Source organism: Aotus nancymaae, unplaced genomic scaffold (genome assembly GCF_030222135.1).
Source record: "Aotus nancymaae isolate 86718 unplaced genomic scaffold, 86718_ANA_hifiasm-v0.15.2.pri h1tg000039l, whole genome shotgun sequence".
In the NCBI taxonomy this organism is placed as follows: Eukaryota; Metazoa; Chordata; class Mammalia; order Primates; family Aotidae; genus Aotus; species Aotus nancymaae.
In genome coordinates, this window is record NW_026988453.1 from 10,928,807 (window position 1) to 10,952,383 (window position 23,577).

Consider the following 23,577-nt stretch of genomic DNA (forward strand, 5'->3'; position numbering starts at 1 on the left):
CTCCTATCAGTGGTCATTTATATGTTCAGATGTTTTACATTATTAAGTAGTTGGATGTATTGATCTTTTCCCTAGTGGCTATGACTTTGGTGTCTTTCTTACTAAAACTTTAGGTCTTCCATATGCTGAAATTATATAAAGATTTCAACCAGGTGTTCTGACTTTGGTCAGAACTACTGTCTACTTTTTGTCTCTGTAAATTTGCCTGTTCTAGGTAAATTCATATAATTTAGATATAATAAGTGGAGTCTACTTATGGAATCCCAGTATTTGTCCTTTTGTGTCTGGCTTATTTCACTTAGCACAAGGTTTTTAAGGTTCATCTAGATCTATCTTGTGACATGAGTCAGAACTTCATTCCTTTTTATGGCTGAATAATAATCCATTATATGTATATACTATTTTTCACTTATTCATTCATTTTGGTTTGTTTTTATCTTTTGGCTCTTTTGAGTAATGCTGTTATAAACATTGAGTTCCTGTATTCACTTCTTTTAGTTATATACCTGGGAGTAGAATTGCTAAATCACAAGGGAATTCTATTTTTAATATTTTGAGGAATTGCCATACTGTCCTCCACAATGGCTGCACCATTTTACATTCCCACCGGCAGTGTACAAAGGTTCTCATTTTTCTACATCTCCACCAACACTTGTTAAATTGTTTTTTCAATAATACCCAAGTGTCTTAGTCTGTTTTGTACTGTAAGAACAGAATACCACAGACTGAGTCACTTATAGTGAACAGAAATTTATTTCTTGCAGTTCCGGAGGCTGGGAAGTCTAATATCAAGGTGTGGGCATCTGTGAGGGCCTTCTTGCTTTGTCATAATATGACAGAGGCCATCACATGGTAGAAGGCAAAGGAGAGGGTGAGAGAGAGAGTAAGAGGGGCGAAGCCACGCCCTGACTAACAAACACAACCCTGCAATAACGACATTAGTTCATTCATGAGGACAGAGCCATAATGACCTGAACACCTCTTAAAGGTGCCACCCCTAATAGCATTACATTGACAATTAAATTTCATAATGAGTTTTGAAGGGGTCATTCAAACCATAGACCATCCTACTAGATATGAAGTAGATATGCATACTAGATATGCATTTCCCTAATGATTAGAAATGTGTTGAGAATCTTTTCATGTGCTTATTGATCATTTGTATATCTTCTTTAGAGAAATATCTATTTAAGTCTTCTGTCCATTTTCAAGTTGGGTTGATATTTGTTACTGAGTCTTAGGAGTTATTTATATATTCTGGATATTACTTCCTTATTATATATGTGATTTGTAAATATTTTCTCCCATTCTGTGGATTGTCTTTTAACTCTGTTGATGGTGTCCTTTGATGTACAAAATTTGCTTCTAATTGATGAAATACAATTTTTTTCTTGTCTTGCCTGTGCCTTTGGTGTCACATCCAAGAAATCATTGCCAGATCCAATGTCAAAAAGCATTTCCCCTATGTTTTCTTCTCAGAGTTTTATAGTTTTACCTCTTGTGTTTAGGTCTTTTATCTATTTTGAGTTAATCTTTTTATATGGTAAAGGTCCAGATTCACTTTTTTGCCTGTGAATATCCAGTTTCACCAGCACCATTTGTGGAAGAGACTGCCCTTTCCCCATTTGGCTATTCTTTGTCACTCTTGTTGAAAACGATTTGACCATATATGCAGAGGTTTATTTCTGATGTCTCTGTTCTAGTCCATTGGTCTGTATGTCTGTCTTTTTGTCATTACCATTGTTTTGATTATCATAGTTTTATAGTAAGTTCTGGAATCAGAAAGGGTTAGTCTTCTCAACTTTGCTGTTTCCAGGATTGTTTTGCCTATTTGTGGTCCCTTGAGATTTCATGTTAATTTTAGAATGGATTTTTCTATTTCAGCTAAAAAAAAAAAAATCATCAGGATTTTCATAGGAGTGGCACTGAATCTGAAGGTTCCTTTGTAGTATTGACGAAATGTTTTCAATCCATAAACACAATTGTCTTTCCAATTATTTACGTCTTTAATTTTTTAGCAGTTTTGTGGTTTTCAGTATGTAAGTCTTTCACCTCCTTAGTTAAGTTTATTTCTAAGTATTTTATTCTTTTTGATGCTATTACAAATGATACTGTGTTCTTAATTTCTTTTTCAGATTATTCATTGTTAGTGAATAGACATACAACTGAGTTTTCTATGTTGATTTTGTAACCTGCCACTTGGTTGAATTCATTTATTAGTTCTAAGAGATGTTTGCGTGTGTGTGTGTATATGTGGGATCCTTTGGGATTTCCACATAAAAGATCATGTCATCTGCAAACAGAGCTAATTTTATTTCTTCCTTTCTAATTTGAATTCCTCTTTTTTTTTTTTTTTTGAGATGGAGTTTCACTCTTGTTGCCCAGGCTGGAGTGCAATAGTGCGATCTCGGCTCATTGCAACTCCCGCCTCGTGGGTTCAAGCAATTCTCCTGCCTCAGCCTCCTGAGTAGCTGGGATTACAGGCATGTGCCACCACACCCAGCTAATTTTGTATTTTAAGTAGAGACAGGGTTTCTCCATATTGGTCAGGCTGGTCTCAAACTTCTGACCTCAGGTGATCTGCCCACCTCGGCCTCCCAGAGTGCTGGGATTATAGGCATGAGCCACCATGCCTGGCCTTGAATTCCTTTTATTCCTTTTTCTTACCTAATTGCTCTGGTTAGAACTTTCCCTCCTATGTCGGATAGAAATTGCATACATGGACATCCTGTCTTGTTCCTGATCTTGGGAAAAAGCCTTCATTCATTTAACATTGAGTATGATGTTAGCTGTTGGTTTTTAATATATGGCCTTTATTATGTTGAAGTTTCCTTCCATTTCAGGTCAACTCTAAAGCATTTATTAATCCCTCTATCTTTCAATTTTAATTAGAATGGCATTGGATTTATAGACTAATTTTGAGAATATAGTAAAGATAAATTTACGTGTTGTACCACAGAATATTGTCAGAGGAAATGTGAGTGGGCAGAAAGAAAAAAGATGATGACATTAAATATACATTTATAAATTTTTATATTACTTTAAATGAGAAACATTAATATAATTTATAAGGAAAATGACATTTTAAGGGATTTTCTACAAAGGTGAAAATATCGCCTTATGAATTTAAAGGATTTTAAGTTTTATTTATGCTTTTTTTTTTAATTTAATCTATATTTCTTCTTTTTTCTAGGATATCCCAATCCTGATGAAGGAATGCTTGACAGTTTGGGTTGGTATAGCTACCATGACTAATATAAGTGTAGTATGTGTAGAAACATGTAGGTAATTACAGTTACTATGAGGTGCCCCAACATAGGATCCCTAGTAGGGTAAGATAGCTTTCTTAAATGCTGTGTTTGTAGGTAGGTTAAAATATACAAAACACAATTTTCTTTCCACATTATATTGTTATTTTATGATGGCAATCCATAGATAAATTTTCTTTCTATTCATACCTTATATACATGAACCTTAAAGTAATCTAAGTTGGGTTCATTTTCTATGTAACAAACTGGTTTAACACACTTGATGGAGGCTCACGCAGTTCACACAATACATATTAAAGAAAATGATGACATATAGTTGTGATAAAGGCCAATGAAATATAAATATTTCTTAATAAGTAAAAAAAGACAACAATCTATTACTTTTCATTTCTTAGACTAGTTTAGTAATGGTTAATCATTTTACATAATGCACCTTAGGCTTGTTTTTTAGTGTTTGCCTTACCTCCAAAATCTTTGGTCCAGGTGTCATTGTGCCAGTAAATCTATTTCCATCTGCAACCATTAAACACTTGATAACTGTTTATGAGATGAGAAAAGCAGAGTTAAACATGGCACTTTATGATTTAACTTATAGCAATTTGATTTATAGCAAAAGTAATGTCAGTTTAGAAGCAAAGGTATTACCGACAGAAACACTTCTAAAAATTAAGGTTTTATAGGATTATTTCATGTTCTCTAGATAGTCAAAAATGTATGCTCAAGTTTCTCTGTATATTTTTTATCCATGCGTGCTGTGGTGTTTCATTTATAAAGGGAATCCTATTGGTATTTAGGACCATGTCTTAATTTTGGGGCGGGGCAGAGTAGGGAAGTGAGAGGATAGGAACCATCTGGGTGATAGAATAATAGAAATTTATTTATGACTCACTCTATAGATCCACTTTTGGAGGAAAAAATACAAGTGAAATGTCACCAAAACATGAGAAATGACAGAATAGCTATTGAACTAAACCAACTCTCATGGGATAATAATTTTCAAACTTATTTTCCTCTAATGTAGTGAATTCTAATTGTTAATAACGTTACTACTGAATGACCTGACGTGGTAGCCATAGAGAAAAACAATGAAAAGTGAGGTTCCCATTAAGAGTTTCACAAGTGGAACCCTTAACCTGGAAACTGATTAGAAGTATTCTGTGATCAAAATGACCTGGATGCACACTAGCAGTCATGCTAAAACTATATAAATTTTTTTTTTCTCTGTAGTGTTGTATTAGTCCATTCTTATGCTGTTATAAGGAACTTTCTGAGACTGAATAATTTATAAAGGAAAGAGGTTTGACTCATAGTTCTGCAGGGCTGAGGAGGCCTCAGGAATCTTACAATCATGGAGGAAGGGGAAGCAAACACATTCTTCTTCACATGGTGGCAGAAAGGAGAAGTATGAGAGCCAAGTAAAGGAGGAAGCCCCTTGTAAAACCATCAGATCTCATGAGAACAGCATAGGGGAAACTGCCTCCATGATTCAGTTACCTCTCATGGGGTCCCTCCCATGGCATGTGGAGATTATGGGAACTAAAATTCAAGATGAGATTTGGGTGGGGACATAGCCAAACCATATCACGTGTTTAGATGATCTGACTGAAATAAATCCTGTCTGGAGATCTGTGTGTTCAACATCTTTGAACTGCTTGCTTTCTCAGATGAATGGGCCATTGCTCTGATTGTTATTGCTATACGTAAGTATCACAAATTTTGACACCACTTAAGTCAAAACATTATTGTGAAGACATGCATTTTAAAAATAGTTTTTCAGTTTCTATAGTTTTTATAGCTTGTAAATTGGTTGGTTAATTAAGCCAGTTTAGGAAAACCTGACATTTTATTTGATATACTTACTACCTGCCTTGTGTTAGTGATTTTATATTGTTATATTCTATGTATCCACTTAGTAACAAAGCCTAAGTAATACATATTTCCTCAAGATGATCGGTAATAGGAGTTGGCTTCCCAAATGTGCTTTTGATATTTTTCTAGATTAAAGCAAGGACTTTTCTCTGACATACCATGCACTGTGTAAGTGATTACGGGGAGTTGGATTTAGATAGCAAAGAGTCTAGATGTAATATAAATGTGTAGGTGCTTAAATAAAATAACATTTGACCACTGAAATGTAACCAGCATTTATTTCTTCTGCTAGATTTTTAATCTTGGTGATTAGTTTTCAGAATTACATGTCATTTGTTTCCTGGTTTCTTGTAGTTGTTGGAGTTGCAGTAATTTCTGTTGGCCTGCACAGATATCTTCAAAGAAGGAAGAAGGAAGGGTAAATTAAAGCACGTTTCTTCTAACTGCTTAGTCTTTCTTATCCTTGACTTGCTTTTGTACAGTTTAAGTTTGTAATCTTAAGTATTGCATGCTGTCTTTTTTTAAAAAAATGTGCCTGCATTAGTGTGTCCTACCAATTGCATTTCTTTACTAAAAATATTTTCAGCTTTTAATGTCACTACAACATAAAAAATCTGTGCAAGTTACTACAGCTATTATGACTTTAAGAAAACTTCTCTGGAATTTGAGGTTTAAGTTATTTATCAAATCGTGACCACTATGAGGCCTTCTCTACCGTAACTAGTCCCTGTTTCTTAAATTGCACTGGTGGCCAAAATTAAATCTAAAATATTTTACTGTGGAGACTTTGACAGTTGTATGCACTAGAATTTTTATAATGAAAGTTTCCACTTGTCTATATAGCTTAGCTAGTTGTAAGAAGCTATGTAGGCATCTCATTTAAATACCCAATTTGATATGTTTTCATTTAGAGTTGTTATTTATACATGTTAAACTGGGGGATTAAAAACAACACTATCTGATTTCCCTCTTATGCCCTCTGAATTTACCAGATTGCAGTAAAACTGATGGGGTTAAACTTGCCAAGAGGGGTTAGATTTATAAGATACCTCAATTAACTTTTTTGTGTCTTTTAATCTATAAAAATGTAAAAATTGAGTGGGCTTAGAATAAAAGAAAATTGTACAAGTACATATCTTCTAACAAAAATAGGGTTTTTAAACATCAACTGAAATTTCAGTTAGAGAGCTTACAATTTAACAGAATACTTAGAATGAATCCTGGAACATAAACTAAGATTAGGTGCTAGGCCGGGCGCGGTGGCTCACGCCTGTAATCCCAGCACTTTGGGAGGCCGAGGTGGGTGGATCACGAGGTCAAGAGATCGAGACCATCCTGGTCAACATGGTGAAACGCCGTCTCTACTGAAAATACAAAAAATTAGCTGGGCATGGTGGCGCGTGCCTGTAATCCCAGCTACTCGGGAGGCTGAGGCAGGAGAATTGCCTGAACCCAGGAGGCGGAGGTTGCGGTGAGCCGAGATCGCGCCATTGCACTCCAGCCTGGGTAACAAGAGCGAAACTCCGTCTCAAAAAAAAAAAAAAAAAGATTAGGTGCTTTAAAATTTCTGAAAGATAATATACATTCATGTTTATTGATTTTTTAAAAAAATGTTGCCTCCTATAGTTTTAGAAATAGCTTTGAAATCAAACCTAATTATTTTAAGATTTTTGGTACTCAGGATTTTATGATATATATTCCTTTTATACTGATTATCAGGTTTGGGCTAAGTCATAAAAGTACATTCTTTACTCATAAGAAACTCAAACCTTTTTCATATTACTTGGTTATCTTTTTAAATACCCATAATCCCTTCACTTGAATCTTAAATCTTGTATTTATGGAATGTGATATGCATATTTGATTTATCTATCAGTTGTATGTTTTAAAAGTTACATATCTACAGCAATGTGAGTACAAAATACTAATAATGGAATATTTGTACAAGTCCATAAGATTTGTGTAGAAACAACCTCTAAGGAAAGCGAAACAAAGTCACATTCTGCTCATTTTCCTTCTTTGTTTAAAATATCACTGCATTAGAATTTTTAAACGTTACTTAACAAGTATTAATCAAACTCTCTCTAGCTAGCAGTTAATGGGTCTCTTTTTTCTTTTTGAGATGGAGTATCATCACCCTGTCGCCCAGGTTGGAGTACAATGGCACAACCTCGGCGGGTTCAAAGGATTCTCCTGCCTCAGCCTGCCAAGTAGCTGAGATGACAAGCGTGCAGTACCACCCTGGCTAATTACAAGTACACAGCACCACCCCCGGCTAATTTGTTGTACCTGTACTAAAGACCAGGTTTCACCATGTTGGTCAGGCTGGTCTTAAACTCCCAGCCTCAGGTCATCTGCCTGCCTCGGCCTCCCAAAGTGCTGGGATTACATGGATGAGCCACCACACCCAGCCTCAATGGATCTTTTAAAACTGGACAGTTATCTAACTGCTGTACTCCCAAATTAAAGGTTCAATAGCAATAGTGAACTGAGATTGCAAAATTAATTCGGTGATTTTTTTTTAAAGCCCATATTTTACAGCATAGGGTCCAACAGACAATTGCTATTATTAAAATTTTAAAATAGTTTGGGAAGGTGTTTGTTATATCTTTAGCCAATGCAACATAAGTAATTCTGTAAATAGTAGCACAACTTGAGGAAAAATCATCCAAAAAATAGTGTGAGAGAGGAAACTCATCATTGCCTTTGAATTTTAAAATATAAACTGCATGGGAATCTTTTAGAATAGATGTTGCCCTTTTTATGACAGGAACATACTCGATTGGAAATTCAGCATAATATGTATGGCTGAATCCAAAGCTAGGCTCTCTTTATGGATCTATTATTTTGTAGTTCCCGTTTATTTTGATAGCTGAATTGAATGTGAGAGTGGTTTATCTTTCTTCTTCAGAGTCTAGAGCAAATGCTTCTCTGACTTTAATGTGCACATTAATTACCTGGAAATCTGTTGAAGTACAGGGTCTGACTCATTAGGTTTGGGGTGGAGCCTGAGACGCTGCCTGTCTAGGGAGCTCCCAGCGCTGCTGCTGCTGCTGGGCCTGGGCTCCACTGACCAGGGTGTCGGCCACTACTGATGTGCCCATGTTGCTGAGATCTGAAGAAACACTATCAAGCGTATTGGCAAATTTTTCTAATGTTTAAGATAATTGGAGTTTTTAAGATTCCCCATCCATGTGTATCCTTAAAAAAAGGCTCTGGGGTAATAAATAGTACTTGGCTTTTCTTACTTTTTTTTTTTAACTGTTTAAAAACATAAAGATTTCTATTATTTTCTTTGCAGTGTTTAATGTCCATAATCTTGTCCCCCCAGATTGGCTGTTTTGGCCTTAGAAGCTTCTTATAAAGATCATAGAATGTCTGCAGTTACTTCTCTACTTCCAGGAGTAACTGGAAGCAGGCTGGCAGGCTCAAATAATCGCAAATTGCTGTTAAAGCCTGGCACAAAATATATTTGATGTAAACTGGTATTTATGATGATTTGGGAACATAATTACCCTTCTGCAGCCTTCATCTCAAAGTACAAAAATAGTGTAAGTAGTCATTTTAAGATCATCCAACATCATTTACATTACTTGATGAAAGATGGCCAAAAGGTTAAAGTATTCTGCTCTTGTAGCTCTCAGCTAAGAACAGTATAGGATGCCAATTGGTCCAAAACAGCTCCCATCCACATGCTCCCTCCTTTTCCCCTCCCATTTCCTTTCTTTACTAATTCTTCTACCATACTTTTTAGTCTTGGAAGCCACAGCCCTGTCTTTGCTACTGCTTGAGTTCTGTATTGCGTGGCATGACTGTGCTTCTGAACAACAGATGATTTTTGCTCACATAAATATTTTCATAACTTGTAATGATTTTTTAACTCTAGTTAAGTCGTCCTAGAACATGTGACAGTTTGGCTAAGTTAGTAAAGTTATTCAAATAATTGATATATTTATTACATGTGACAAATTGTTTTTCCTTTTTTCCATTAGGGTATTTGTTATTTTGTATAACCTAAACTGACTTTTAATGTTACATTAATATTGACTGACCCAATTACTTTGTTAAAAATAGTGGTCAGGCTGGGCTCTGTGGCTCACATCTGTAATCCCAGCACTTTTGGAGGCCGAGACAGGCAGATCACCTGAGGTCAGTAGTTTGAGACCAGTTTGGCTAACATGGCGAAACCCCATGTCTACTAAAAATACAAAAATTAGCTAAGCGTGGTGGCACACACCTATAATCCCAGCTACTTGAGAGGCTGAGGCAGAAAATCGCTTGAACCTGGTAGGCAGAGGTTGCATTAAGCTGAGATCGTGCCACTGCACTCCAGCCTGGGCAACAAGAGCAAAACTCAGTCCCCCAAAAAATAAAAAGTGGTCAGTTCAGGTAATTGGGGTAGTGACAGGGGGCAAAAGAGGATCAAATTAACTTAGATGTTTTTCTAGTTGGCCCTCAAATTCTTTAGCATTTGACCTTTCAAAAATGTTTCAGCAATGCAAGGATGTCCCCTCAGATTGAAAACAGATGTGCCACAGGAAGAAACTTCTCAATGCAAAACTCGAGACATCTGAAAATACATGATGTCATGAAGTTGATTCTAAGATAATATTACATGGATTTAATACATACTCAATGTATTCCCTCAATATTGAGGGTGTTAGGCCGGGTTTGGTAGCTCATACCTATAATCCCAGCACTTTGTGAGGCCAAGGCGGGCAGATGGGTTGAGCTCAGGAGTTTGAAACCAGCCTGGCCACATAGTGAGATGCTGTCTTTTAAAAAAAAAATGTGGTCAGGTGTGGTGGCTCACACTTGTAATCCTAGCACGTTGGGAGGCCGAGGTGGGCGAATCACAAGATCAGGAGTTCAAGACCAACCTGACCAACATGGTGAAACCCTGTCTCTACTAAAAATACAAAAATTAACCTAGTGTGGTGACATGCGCCTGTAATCCCAGCTACTCAGGAGGCTGAGGCAGGAGAATCGCTTGAACCTGGGAGGCAGAGGTTGCAGTGAGCTGAGATCGCGCCATTGCACTCCAGCCTGGGTGACAGAGCGAGACTCTGACTCAACAACAACAACAACAAAAATTCATGGGTGCTAGAGACCAGTATCATTTCTCCTCAACTATGTGTTATTCCTTGAAAACATTTTGACATGACTCACTTCTTACAAAATGGTTTCAAAGATAAATATATTAAACAGGAATTTCCATTCTGTTTATCTGCTGGATGATCTGTATGACTTCAAAGTTCAAGTAGCTTCTAACACAAAATTCATGTTTCCAGTCCTTCAGTGAGAAAGAGAAAGTCTTAAGTCATGAACCTAATTCTCAGCTATCCTGCCATTCTCTTCCACTGTGGATATTAATCCCACTTGTTATGCTACTCTTGTTTCTTTTTGGTTTGAAGTCACTATTTTATTCAGCCCTTTTCCCTTCCTCTGTTCAGCACATACCTAACTGATGAAACCCACAGAGAAGTAAATTTTACTTCTCTCTGAGAAGAAGAGATGAGAGAAAGGTTTGCTTTTATCATTAAAAGGTATCTGCTTTCTGTTGTTTCTTTTCAGATGTCCTTTCTTTTGAAAAATATTCAGTGGATATATAGATACCAATTATCTGAGCAAAGAGATATTGGGAGTAAATATCAAAGAGGAAATTTCCGTTCCTGTTCCTTTGCTAAATTATTGTTTTCCTATACCATTCCCTTTGAAAACCTAATGTGTACTGACAGGCTTTTGCTTTGACGTAGGCTTTAAATAGAGTTATGTTCCCCCATCAGACTACCTCACTTCTACCTTGTAAAACGGCTGTGAATCCAAAAGTACGAATTTGTGAGCCCAGGGGGAAATAACCACAGAATCAACTCATTTTAAGTGCAAGGAGGAAAAATGCCCTTTTATAGAAACCAAAATAAATTTTACTTAATTTTGTAAATTTATTCAGTTGCAGTGTATAAATAACTCTGTAAAGGCATTTTATCAGTTTCCCTGGGCTGGGATATTTTTAGCATATTAAAGGAAAACAAAAAAGTCCTCAGATTTTGAAGAGTAATGGATTGCGTTGCCCTAAACCCTTTGACCCTTTCCACCTTCTGTCTTTGAATTTAATTAGAACTATTCCTCTATGCTAGAATGTGTATCTGCAGAGCTGGGAAGAGAGGGAGATAGTATCCCACCTCTTATAATGTGAGGCCCTACCCTAGGTTATAATCAAAAGTTTGGGAGCAGGATCTACAAAGGCGGGTTGGAAAGACAATTTCTTAGGAAAAGCAAAGTGGTGTCTTTGATCACAGGGGGAAAGGGAAAGACAAAACGTACCCACCAGAATTGGCAGTCAGAGCCTACCCATATATATATATGCTGTTTTCTCTTATATACCTATGATAAATTTTAATTTATAAATGAGGCACAGTAAGAGATTAACAGCAATAAGTAATTATAATATATAACAATTATAACAGTATGCCAGCATCACTGCTCTTGTGCTCTGGGGCCATTAAGTAAAATAAGGATTACCTAACCACAGGTACTGTGGTACCCAAGACAGCTGTTCAGTAACAGGCACACAGTATCCACAGCATGGGGATGCTGGACAAAGGGATGATTTATATCCCGGGAGGGGCGGAGTGGGACGGCATGAGGTATCATGATACTCAGAATGGTACACAATCTAAAACTTATTCTTTCTGTAATTTTCCATTTAGTATTTTTTGACTGTATTTGACTGTGGGTTACTGAAACTGCAAGTCAAACTGTGGATAAGAGAAGACTACTGTATCTTCTTAATCTCTTAGGATACTTTCGAGGCTAAAGCCAACTAGGAAAATAGTTTCTAGACTCTCTCTGAGCTTCAGTGTGTCTGTAAACATTTGAAGACAATTTAATGAATGCTGTAGTTAATATAAGATAATTGCAATTAGTAATCCAGTTTCAAATTTTTGCTATTTTCAAAATAGCTTCATTGTTATAGCCAATAAATATGTTTGTTTTTTAATTTATGTTAATGGTTTTTATCTTTGGCATAGATTGGATTTCTATTTAAAACTTTATTTAAAGAAAAGAGATTCTACCACTATGGGAAAAAAGTGTTTACTTAGAAAAATATAGTGGTGGCTGGGCACGTTGGCTCATACCTGTAATCCTAGCACTTTGGGAGGCCAAGGCAGATGGATCTCTTAAGATTCAAGACCAGCTTGACCAACATGGTGAAACCTTGGCGTGGTGGTGCATGCCTGTAATCCCAGCTACTCAGGAGGCTGAGGCACAAGAATTGCTTGAATCCAGGAGGAGGAGGTTGCAGTGAGCCAAGACGATGACACCACTGCACTCCAGCCTAGGCGACAGAGCAAGACTCTGCCTCAAAAAAAAAAAAAAGAGAAAAATGTAGTGGTCTTGGAGAATTCAGTGAAAGGCCAAAACATTAAGTCAGTCATCATAACAGTGCTTAGGGAACTGCAATATTATAAGTATAGTAGTAACACAATAGAGAACCATAAAGATGGCCTCCCTGACAAAAAGAAACAAACCCATTGATGCCCGAGGTTGCAATTTTTTGGATTTTTGCAATCAGACCCTGGCAATGACCTTGAGTAGTAAGATATAAGTAACTCCCACATGCTTAGTGTTCCAGTAATGGAACACTAGGCGTAAATGGGTTATTAAAGTATGCAAAATTAACATGCTTAGCTGTGACACTGGGAAGGCATCCCTGGAGTGTTTGCTGTGGCACACATACTGGTAAATAGGGACTGGTCCAAAGTTAGTTTTCATTTGTCTACTAAAGTCAGTTTACTAAGGCAGGGAGAGCCCAGAGCTGTGGTGTCCAATTCAGTACTCAATAGCCATGTGTGGCCGCTAAGGACTTCCAGAGTGACTGGTCCATCGTCAGGTACGCTGCAAGTGTCAAACACTAAGCACAAAATATGTAAAATACGTGTCAATGTTTTGGTTATTCTGGGTTAAAGGAAATAAAATTATTTTTGTTTTTATTTATGTTTTTAAAAGTAGCTTCTAGAAAATTTTAAATTACACATGTGACTGGCATCATCTGTCTTTGGCCAGCACTAGACTAGAATAATAGATTTTACAAAGATGTCTATTATACTAAGAGTGTGATGTAAAGTTTAGTTATTTAGGAGATTATCTTTTTTTTTTTTTATAATTAACGAATTGCAACCATCCAATCATGCTGAGACATTTCCTGTCTTCATATAGCTCTCAATGGAATACATGATTTTAAGATTCTCTCAATGGAATACCTGATTTTCTTGACAGTGAGGGGTAGATGAGACATCACATACTTGAACAGTTAGTTAGAACCACTATCTTTTCAAAGGTTCTGTACCAGAGCTACAGCTTTAACATGGAGGACCAGGAAAGCATGTGTTTGTCTCTGGTCTTTCCCATTGACCCTAAATCAAAATGAGGACATAGTTACTAAGTGCTTCGTATGCTGCTGCTCTAGTTCTCATTTTGGAGGGGATCCAAAATATAAGTCAGAGATAAAGGAAGGTTTTTTTTGTTTTTTTTAAACAGTGAGACCAGTTGAACATTTGAAATTATTTTAAAAGAATAATTTATTTCTCAGGTTGGCAGCTCAGTACTATATTTTTTAATTGTTCATTTTCTGAATAGTCTTCTGGAATTTAATTTCTGTACTTAATTATATTTATCTTTGACACAATCTTTATACCTTGCTTTGCAGGAAAGCAGATGTTTCAGCTGAATATGCCACTTACCAGAGTAAATCAGCCACTTTGGCAGAGCAGAGAAGCTGAATGGATTCCACTACTCGGTTGGCCAGTTCGTCTTTTGATTCTATTAAAATCTGCACATACCCAGTAGTTACTCTCTCGTTTCACTCTCATGAGTGCAACTGCAGCTTACCTAACATTCCATTGTGGCTTGAATGTAGCTTTGATGGTTCTTTGAAACTTATCAATTTGGGTATGAACATATTGCCTGTTTTCCTTTAAGTAACACTCAGATTTATTGGACCAGTCAGCACAGCATGCCTGGTTGTATTAAAGTGGGGAAGTGCTTTATTTTATAAAATTGGCAAAATTAGAGAAATACAGTTCAAAATGAAATTATATTTTCTTTGTAAAGAAAGTGGCTTTGAAATCTTTTTTGTTCAAAGATTAATGCCAACTCTTAAAATTCATTCTTTCACCAACTGTAGAGTTTATTTTATCTAATGTTGATTATAAAAGGCCTTGCAAATATGTGTATGCTTCTCTGGCTCTTGTGCATTAAAACAAGAACACTGAAAATTGGGAATATGCACAAGCTTGACTTCCTTAACTAAAAATATTATTGGAAAATTCTCTAAAAGTTAATAGCGTAAATTCTCAATTTTTAAATGTGTTTGGTGATTTCGAAACTAGAAAGTTTATGTGTGGCATTTGTTTTCACTTTTTAAAACATCCCTAACTGATCAAATACATCAGGAATTTCAGAATCAGATGCATACTTTCTTAAAAAGTAAGAGGATTCTGACACCCGTAACAGGAGTGCCACTTCACAGTGTGGAGTGAACGCTGTGGCCTTGTGATTTTCCCAAAGAGAACTCTCCTATGTTGAGTAACCCACTCTGAATTCTGATTACACGTTTTTCTTCCCCTCCTTAAACAGAGGTGTTACTTTAAACATGCCTTCTAAAAGTCGGTAGTTTTGAAGAGAATTAAATTCATCAGATAACCTCAAGTCACGTGAGAATCTTAGTCCACTTACACTGCCTTGGCTAGTAGAGTCTCTTATCTGTGCATGTGTCTTACCTCATCTCCTAAAAGAAAGAGTACAGAGTAAGCCATGTAGCTCAAGAAGGTAACTTCACTTTGTCTGTTTGCTATTGATTGTACCAAGGGATGGAAAGAGTAAACATAGCGGCTGGGTGTGGTGGCTCATGCCTGTAATCCTAGCACTTTGGGAGGCTGAGGCAGGCGGATCACAAGGTCAAGAGATCGAGACCATCCTGGCCAATATGGTGAAACCCCCTCTCTACTGAAAATACAAAAATTAACTGGGTGTGGTGGTGGGCACCTGTAATCCCAGCTACTCGGGAGGCTGAGGCAGGAGAATCAGAGAGAACCAGGGAGTTGGAGATTGCAGTGAGCCGAGATCACACCACTGCACTCCAGCCTGGCAACAGAGCAAGACTCTGTCTTTAAAAAAAAAAAAAAAAAAGGTAAATATAGCTCAGGTAGCAGATCTTGGCCCTGTACTGAGAGTCCCTTAGCCAAGTAGTCTCTTTCAAAGAAGCCAGTGGGCAAAAAGCAGGGACTGCCACTCCAATTCAAATTACACTGTTAAAAGGTGTGTTTTGAGGACTGGGCATGGTGGCTCACGCCTATAATGCCAGCACTCTGGGAGGCTGAGGCAGGTGGATCACAGGGTCAGGAGATCACCATCCTGGCTTACACGGTGAAACCCCATCTCTACCAAAAACAAAAAATTAGCCAGGCATGGTGGCACCCGCCTGCAGTCCCAGCTACTTGGGAGGCTGAGGCAGGAGAATTTCTTGAACCCAGGAGGCGGAGGTTGCAGTGAGCCTAGATCCTGCCACTGCACTCCAGTCTGTGCAACAGAGTGAGACTCCGTCTCAAAAAAAAAAAAAAAGTGTGTTTTGAAATTTTATATTTAATTGCACAAATTGGGCCAAAGAAACGTTGCCTTGAGAAAGATATGACTGGAAAATCAAGAGTCTAGAAGAATAAATATTTTACTGTCTAAAGACATGTTTATAGTGCCCTGTAATGTTCCTTTCCTTTGTAATCTCTGGTGAGATGCTTTAGGAAGGTAAGTTTGAGGAGAATAAACAGGAATTCTGAATTAAGCACAGAGTTTAAATTTATACCCATTTCATATGCTTTTCAAGAATGTCACAGTTGGTTAGAAGCAAAGAATGTTTTTTAAACCTAATTGAAGAATATCCAATCAAATACTTTAATGTATAAAATAAATATACTCTTATAGCAGTTTGTTTCCTATTTGATTTTTTCAAATTTAATATTTATACTATAGATCTATATATGTATAAATGTGTGTTTTGTCGAATAATTTGTTACTTAAATCTATGGAGACCAGTTTTCTCTGGAAGTTTGTTTAAATGACAGGAAGAAGCATATATGAAGAAAATGTTTTAAGCTGCAAAAATGTATTTGCTATAACATGAGAAGTCTCACAGCAGTTATTGTTTATTTTTGTTTTGAAGATTAACTCTTCAAATCTGTTACAATAAAATTGTACATTTGGAGAAGTTTCATGATGATGCGTTTATTTCTAGTGGGTTTCCTCTCAAATTGAAGTATGTTTCTAATTGGGGCCCATCTTCTGACCATTCCTCTCTCACAGCCATTCCTCCTGTCCCTCCTAGCTCAGACCCTTAGGTATCCCCAGGGTTCTCCACTCGCAACCCGTCACATAGATACTGCAGAGGTATCCAGTGATACCACATTACCTACCGGATGAAGTCCACATTGCTTAGCCTGATACTTGAAGACCTTTTACAATTAAATCCCAACTTTCTTCCCTAAGCCTTTTCTTTCTATTGCACTTCTTCAAATAATCCACTCTCAGTCAAGACTGACCCTTTCCCCTGTGCTTTCTGCTGTATTCTCAGTTCACTGTTGCTTGAAACACCTGTTGTCCTGTTCACATCCTATCCATCTTCCAAGGCCCAGCTCAGATTTTACCCTTCATGAAACTGCCTGATTTTTGCCCAGCTTTTATAGTCTTTATTATTACCTAACCTTATGTTAGCCACATTTAAGCATCTATATATACATGTCCAGTAGAAGATATATCGTCTGCATCCCATTGAACACATACGTAGAGCTAAATAAAAACCCAAGTCCAAACAAAGTTTAAAATTTGATGTATGTAACTAGTAGGATTTGGTTGTTTCTGCAAAAATCGTTGCTTTCTCTGCAGACTTGAATTAGGTCAGATTGCTAAATTTCTCAGAGCAGGCTTCAGTGTTTCTTAACCAGGGTTGCACATTGGAATCACCTGGGGAGATTTACGGACACCTGGGTCCCACCCCTAGCCACCCCTAGAGATTTCTAGTGTAATTGATCTGGGATGTGGTTTGGGTATAGGGATTTCTAAGTGTCCTAAATGGTTCCAATGTGCAGCTAAGGTCGAAAACCCATGCATTAGTAAATCTCAAGTCCCACAGTCAGTTTTTCTATATAAACTTGTAAAAATAGAAGATAAAGTATATTTATAGAAGAAAATTACGGCTTTCTTAATTAAGCCTATGAAATCAGAAAATTTCACCGAAGACTTGAATTAAGGTTTTGTTGTTTGGCTAACAAGGCTATCTGTGGTTTTAAAAACAGAAGCACTGTCTCAAAATAAACACATAAATATACAGAAGCAGTCTTTCTCCTTAATACTGGGTCAGCTGGGCATGGTGGCTCATGCCTGTAATCCCAGCACTTGGGGCGGCCAAGGCGGGCAGATCATGCGGTCAGGAGATAGAGACCATCCTGGCTACACGGTAAAACGCTGTCTCTACTAAAAATACAAAAAGTTAGCTGGGCGTGGCGGTATGCACCTGTAGTCCCAGATACTTGGGAGGCTGAGGCAGGAGAATCATTTGAACCCGGGAGGCAGAGGTTGCAGTGAGCTGAGATAGTGCCACTGCACTCCAGCCTGGGCAACAGAGCAAAACTCTTCTCAAAAAAAAAAAAAAATTACTGGGTGAAAATTATATTGACTATGAATAGAGCATTTTGGAAAATCTTTTGTGACCTTGAGACTAATGTATTTTTTAGATTGCCATAAAATACATGGGGAGAGTTACTTTGTAAGGTAACTAACAATACATCTGTAAGAATGCTGAAGGTACTTGAAATTAGAAGGAGTATGAATTTGTGGTGTTATAGTGGATTTAAGGGTTTGTGGGAAATAGGCCACTCTGGTATTCTAAAACTTAGTAATGTCTTTCAGCTAACATTTTAACCAAGAAGGAGCTTTTCTGCATATTTTTAAATTTTGCATACTCGTACTCGAGTAGGATTTAACGCAGAGTCTAATAACTTCCAGAAATGATTCAAAATTGAGTGATCGTACATATGGATTTTTTTTTTCCTGGACTACACTGTTTTCATCAAAATTTCTAGGCTCACTCAGAAAAGATTACACCAGTATGATGACTAATCCTTTGTATATTGAAGCACTGCTGCCCTCCTGTGGACTGTTAGGGCATTTGACAATCCCTTCCTTACCAGCACAAACTGAGTCGCTATTCACAAGTTTCAGTCATTGCTGTGATTCCCAGAAGACATTTTAAATTTCATTTGACATCTGGTATAAGACTAACCTCTTCTGCTTCTTCTGTGAGATCAATTTTTTTTTTTGTTTGACACAATCTCCTGTCACCCAGACTGGAGCTCAGTGGCACAATCACAGCTCACTGCAGCCTCAACCTCCTGGGTTCAAGGGATCCTCCCAACTTAGCTTCTCCAGCAGCTGGGAGTAGAGGTATGCGCCACCATGCCTGAATAATTTTTGTATTTTTCTGTAGAGACAGGCTTTCTCATGTTGCCCAAGCTAGTCTCGAACTCCTGGCCTTAAGCAATCCACCTGCCTCAGCATCCCAAATTACTGGGGTTACAGGCATGAGCCACTGTGCCAAGATTAACATTTTAAAAAGGGTTTTAAATTCTGTCCCTTATTGCTTAAATATTGGAGAAGTATAATATTGTGGATCTGTGGTCAATAAACAATTTTTCCTTCCTTCTCACTTACATACCAGCAAAATGTGAACAAATTGCCACAAGTATAGATAACATTTGAAAAAGCCACCCGTCCTGATTCCTGACTTGATGGTGCATAGCCCAAGGAAACCTGTACAGAGGTAGTAAAACTGATGTTAGGAGACTCCACCTCCATTTACAGATTTACCTCCCTCATGTAGCTTTTTTTAAAACTAAACTATTATTGTATGCTGCAGTGGCAAACCCTGTGCCAAACTACTGTAAACAGGAGCCCCAGTATCCTGGTGCTTGGGGCTTGGGGCTTCATTGAGAGAGAATTCCAGGAACAAATGCTTACAGAAGCACTTCAGAATGGTGTTTGGGAAAATTATTTATCATCCGATTAACCTCCTTCACCTGAAAGGGTTCCTAGGAAAAATACTCTGTAAATTTGTATTTAAGTTGGGACTCAATGATTAGAGAATTATTTGGTTAGGAACCCATAGCATCATGCTTCTCAAGTTTTAGTGTGCTAGTGAGTTACATGGTGATCTCCTTAAAAAGAAAATTCTGATTCAAAAGGTATCGGTTAGGACCTGAGCTTCTGCATTTCTAATGAGTTCCTAAGGATTGCAATTTGTGGTGGGCTGTATAATGGCCTCCAAAAACATCCAAGTCCTAATACCTGGTGTAAGGTTTGTTCTTGGGTTCTTGCCAAGTTTAAAAGGAAGAAACTGAGGCCAACACAAGAAGATCCAATGTGAAGTAATTTATTCAGGCTCCCAAGCGAGGTTCTACAGTCCGACAGGAGGGACCGGAGAAGTCGCACGGACTCCTCTCAGATGTGGGGTTTTATAGGGAGTGAAGGAGTTCGATTGGTTGTGGGAGAGCAGGACTACTATTGGGTAAGGTTACAAGCCTTTGTTTGCATACAGGACTTGGCTGCTATTGGTTAGAATTACTTGGCTGCTATTGGCTAGAAAGACTCGGCTGCTATTGGCTAGAAAGACTTGGCTGCTATTGGCTAGAATCACAAGACCCTGCTTGCATACTGGGTTCTTTAAGGGAAAGCCAGGCTGTGCGAGAAAGGGAGAAGGGAACATGCCTGAGCATGTCCGAGCTTTCGGAAAAAAGGCGGGGGGTGTGCGTCCGAGCTCCCGGCGAGGCAATAGGCCTTACACCTGGAACCTGTAAATGTTACTTTATATGGCAAAAGGGTCTTTGCAGATGAGATTAAGTTAAGAAAACTGAAGTAGGGAGATTATCCTGGATTATCCAGGTGGGACTCTATATGTAATCACAAGGGTCCAAGAGGGAGGCAGAGGGAAATTTGACTGTGGCAGAAAACATTGTGGCCACTGAAGCAAAAGGCTGCCCTGCTGGCTTGGAAGACAGAGGGAGGGGGTGCAAGCCAAAGAATGCAGCTCTAGCAGCTGGAGAAGGCAAGAAAACCTGTTCTTTCCCGGCACTTCTGAGAGGGAGGGGCCTTTGCAGTCCAGTGAGCTGATTTCAGGCTTCGGACATCTTTAACTGTAAGAATACATTTGTGTTAAAACACCAAGTTTGTAGTAATTTTTTAGGGCACTCACAGGAAACTAACAGACCAGTGCCGAACAAGACCACAGAAGAGTGTGGCTCTCAGCTTTAAAAACCAAAGTGATGCCCATGCCCATTCCCAGACCAGCAAAACCAGAGATTGTAGGGATGGGACCCAGGGATCACTAACTTAAAGGCTCTTTAGCTGAACTGAATAGGAATATAGAGTAGGGCACCATCACATTAGAATAAACAACTTTTGTGTTCAAGGAAAAGTTGAACAGTGCTGATCAAGCTCCATCAAAGTATGGACACACTAGTCTGCCAGATACTCTCCTGAAACTACACCACCTTCTCAAAGTGAATGTCTTGACCGGTATCTTACACAAAGAATTATCCAGTTCTAGACTTATTTCTGTTTCACTTAAATTGGCCAAAGATTTGACTTGTCCCATCCATATTTATTAAGGATTCATCAGTGTTTACTTCCATAGGTGGGATGTGCCAGTCCAACTTGCATGAGGCTTGAGGGTGCTATCAGTTTAATAAGGCGCCCCGCTTACCATTGTTTTTTCATTATCTGTTAACCAAGACCCACTTATAAATTTACAACTAAAATATCTGATAAAATTTAGGTAAGCAGGACCCATGCCCTACAAAGCATTTTCTGCCTAGGTCGATAGCATGGCTTCATAAACCTCATGAGATGTCTCCAGAAGAAACATTCTACATAATTACCAATTTATTGTGCAAAACCACCTCAGAATGGCAATTTTAGGTAAAAAGCTGTCCACATCCAGATGAATAAAATAATCCTGCTTGAGAGGCATCCCAGTTACATTTGCTTCTCATGACCTAGCAATGTAGCACTATTTAAGCATTCAATGAGTGCCATAAACTGATTTTATGGAAAAGACATTGCAAATCATTGTTTTTGTGCTTTGATGCTGAACTTGATTTAGCACTTACTCATTTGAGGACTGGAACCAGGGCCTCCTGAGAGCAAAATCCATGTCTTTTTTGTATTTGCAACACCTAGGCTGGAGCTTTGAGTGCGGTGGGTGGATCAAAAACTGTTTATCAGTAGGGAGTGCAACAGACCCAAAGATGTCAGACCTGTAGGTATTTAATACAATTGTAGCCTATCTCGGGGGAAGTGAATAAAACAGTACAACTTAAGGTCTTAACACCGCCACTTAGGGTCTTCCCACCACCACATCCTGGGGATTAGAACATGGATTCTTCCATCAACAGCCTGAAATAGCACTGCAGCTGCAGTGAGGGGGTGCAACACATGCACTGGCAAATCTTCCCAGCAAATGCTACTTCCGCCCCCCCACTCTCAGCCCACTGGGCAGGGCAGCCATCTGGGGGAAAACTGTGGCAGGGGGTTGGGCTTAGAAAAGGCTTCCTAGGTGGCTGATTTGCCATCATTTTTTGCAAGCCACTGGGTTGGGAGTTGTACTGCAAGTAGTTCATAGTCAGCCATGCACCTCCTGTGCAAAAAGCCTGATCAAGGGGCCACAGCCTGCCTTCCTAAAGATCCTGCAAGCTTGATCCCCTATCAAGTCAAATCTGGCTAATCTCTGAATAGCTTTACAAAACTGGCTCGCCTTGTTTTCAAGTGTTGACATAAACTAACAGTCAAAAGCACCATTCAGTCTTTTATAACACAAGTGAAATCAGTGCTGCGCCCCTTCAAGGAACCACGTGACAGTATGTTCAGTTGAGCACAAGTTCCTTGCGGCAGCAGCTGCTGGCAGAAGGGCAGTGTCTACGGCCGTGTGGAACCAAGGACAGGTTCTCCATTCAATAGGGAGCATCCCTCAGCCTCTCGATCTTCATCATTTCTTCTCTTCCCTAATCTTTTCTCTCATTCTATTTCTTGGCTCATAGAATTTCATTCTTGTCTTAATAGGCTTCATTTTTAATGTCTGGCTGGCTGTAACCTACTTCTAATTCTTTATGAAGTAGGCAAGATCTGCATAGCGAATTAATTTTTCAGGACCCACTTCTCAAAGTCACAGAATTATGAATGAAAAATAATAGATAAAAAACACAGACATGATAAACTGAACATAGTATTTATTAAGGTCAGGATGCATGAACAGACTTCTCAATAGAAAGGTAATTCAACAGCAACCAATTTATAGAATTTATAGCAGTACCACATTTCAGCAAAATGCAACTGAGAACATCAGATAAATTACAGTAATTTGTTTTTAAAAATCCATTAAACTATCTCTTACCTCTGCAATAATGTATCATACATGCAGTTAGAGAAATTAGTAGGGAAAAGCGTGATCTTCCTTCCCCATTCTCTGCCCATCCATCTTCCAGGAAACCACAGGCTGCTGCTGGCCAGACTTGGCATGAGGCTTCGAGGCTGCTGCTTTTCCCCCTACATCATAACCGATTTCAAATGGTGCTAGACAAAAACAGACTCTGAACACCAGGAGAAATCGGTCAGCCTGTGTAAGAGATGGGCCAGTGGTGCTCCCAGGGTCTGCACCTCACAGTACAGGTGGCAAGTCTGATTTCGGGTGCCCTGAAATGGATGCTGAATACTCCAGGGCATCCTCTACGGTGGGCTGAGAGTGCCGATGTGGAAGAAATGGTCCTCCAGGTGTAGTGCCCTCTCCTGTGCCCCATGACAATACTCAATACATTGTTACCCAACGGAATATGACAATCAAGACACCCAAAGGCCCTACCAACACATTCATGCTGGTGGTGACGGCTGTTAGGAGTCAAAAGAAATAGCATCACAACCTCTGCCCCTACGCAAACCAATGTGTTTATTTTAAATACAACCCCCTCCCCTACTGTCACCCCTCCCAAAACCCAACAAACTCAAGAGTGTATTTCGCTCTTCAAGTTCTTCCCTGGACTTCTTGAACAGACTCAAGTGGCAGGAGAGGAGGAGCCAGTCCCAGGAGTAGCAGTTCCTCTGCAGTCCACCCTTGGCAGTGCTGCAATTCTTACTCCTAAAACACTGATTTCAAATGGTGCTAGATACAAAGATGGAAAAATCTAAGCCACCATGTGAAACCAGCTTCCAGAAGAAGAGGATCTCACTGAAGAAAGAAGGGAGATTCAATCAGAAGACCCAGCCTCTGCCCTGAGGAGAAATGTCTTCTTCCGGTTCTACTTGTGATGTGACACAGTGCTCCATGGGAAAGGCATAGAGGAGG

The 23,577-nt window shown here is 38.6% G+C and overlaps 1 protein-coding gene across 11 annotated transcripts in view; it reads left to right on the forward strand.

The window, feature by feature from the left end:
- Nucleotides 1-16,401, forward strand: part of CD46 (CD46 molecule) — a 34,305-nt gene extending 17,904 nt beyond the window's left edge. For 8 of the 11 annotated variants that reach the window (XM_021677304.2, XM_064360319.1, XM_064360320.1 and 5 more), the window contains 4 exons: nt 3,194-3,232; nt 4,934-4,969; nt 5,493-5,556; nt 13,849-16,401. In XM_021677304.2, coding sequence (XP_021532979.2) covers nt 3,194-3,232; nt 4,934-4,969; nt 5,493-5,556; nt 13,849-13,921 — 212 coding nt within the window. In that variant the 3' untranslated portion in view covers nt 13,922-16,401. Of the gene's footprint in view, nt 1-3,193; nt 3,233-4,933; nt 4,970-5,492; nt 5,557-10,591; nt 10,685-13,848 lie in introns of all 11 variants that reach the window. The other 3 variants (XM_064360318.1, XM_064360326.1, XM_064360327.1) reach the window with 3 other exon arrangements.
- The last annotated feature ends 7,176 nt before the right edge of the window (nt 16,402-23,577 follow it).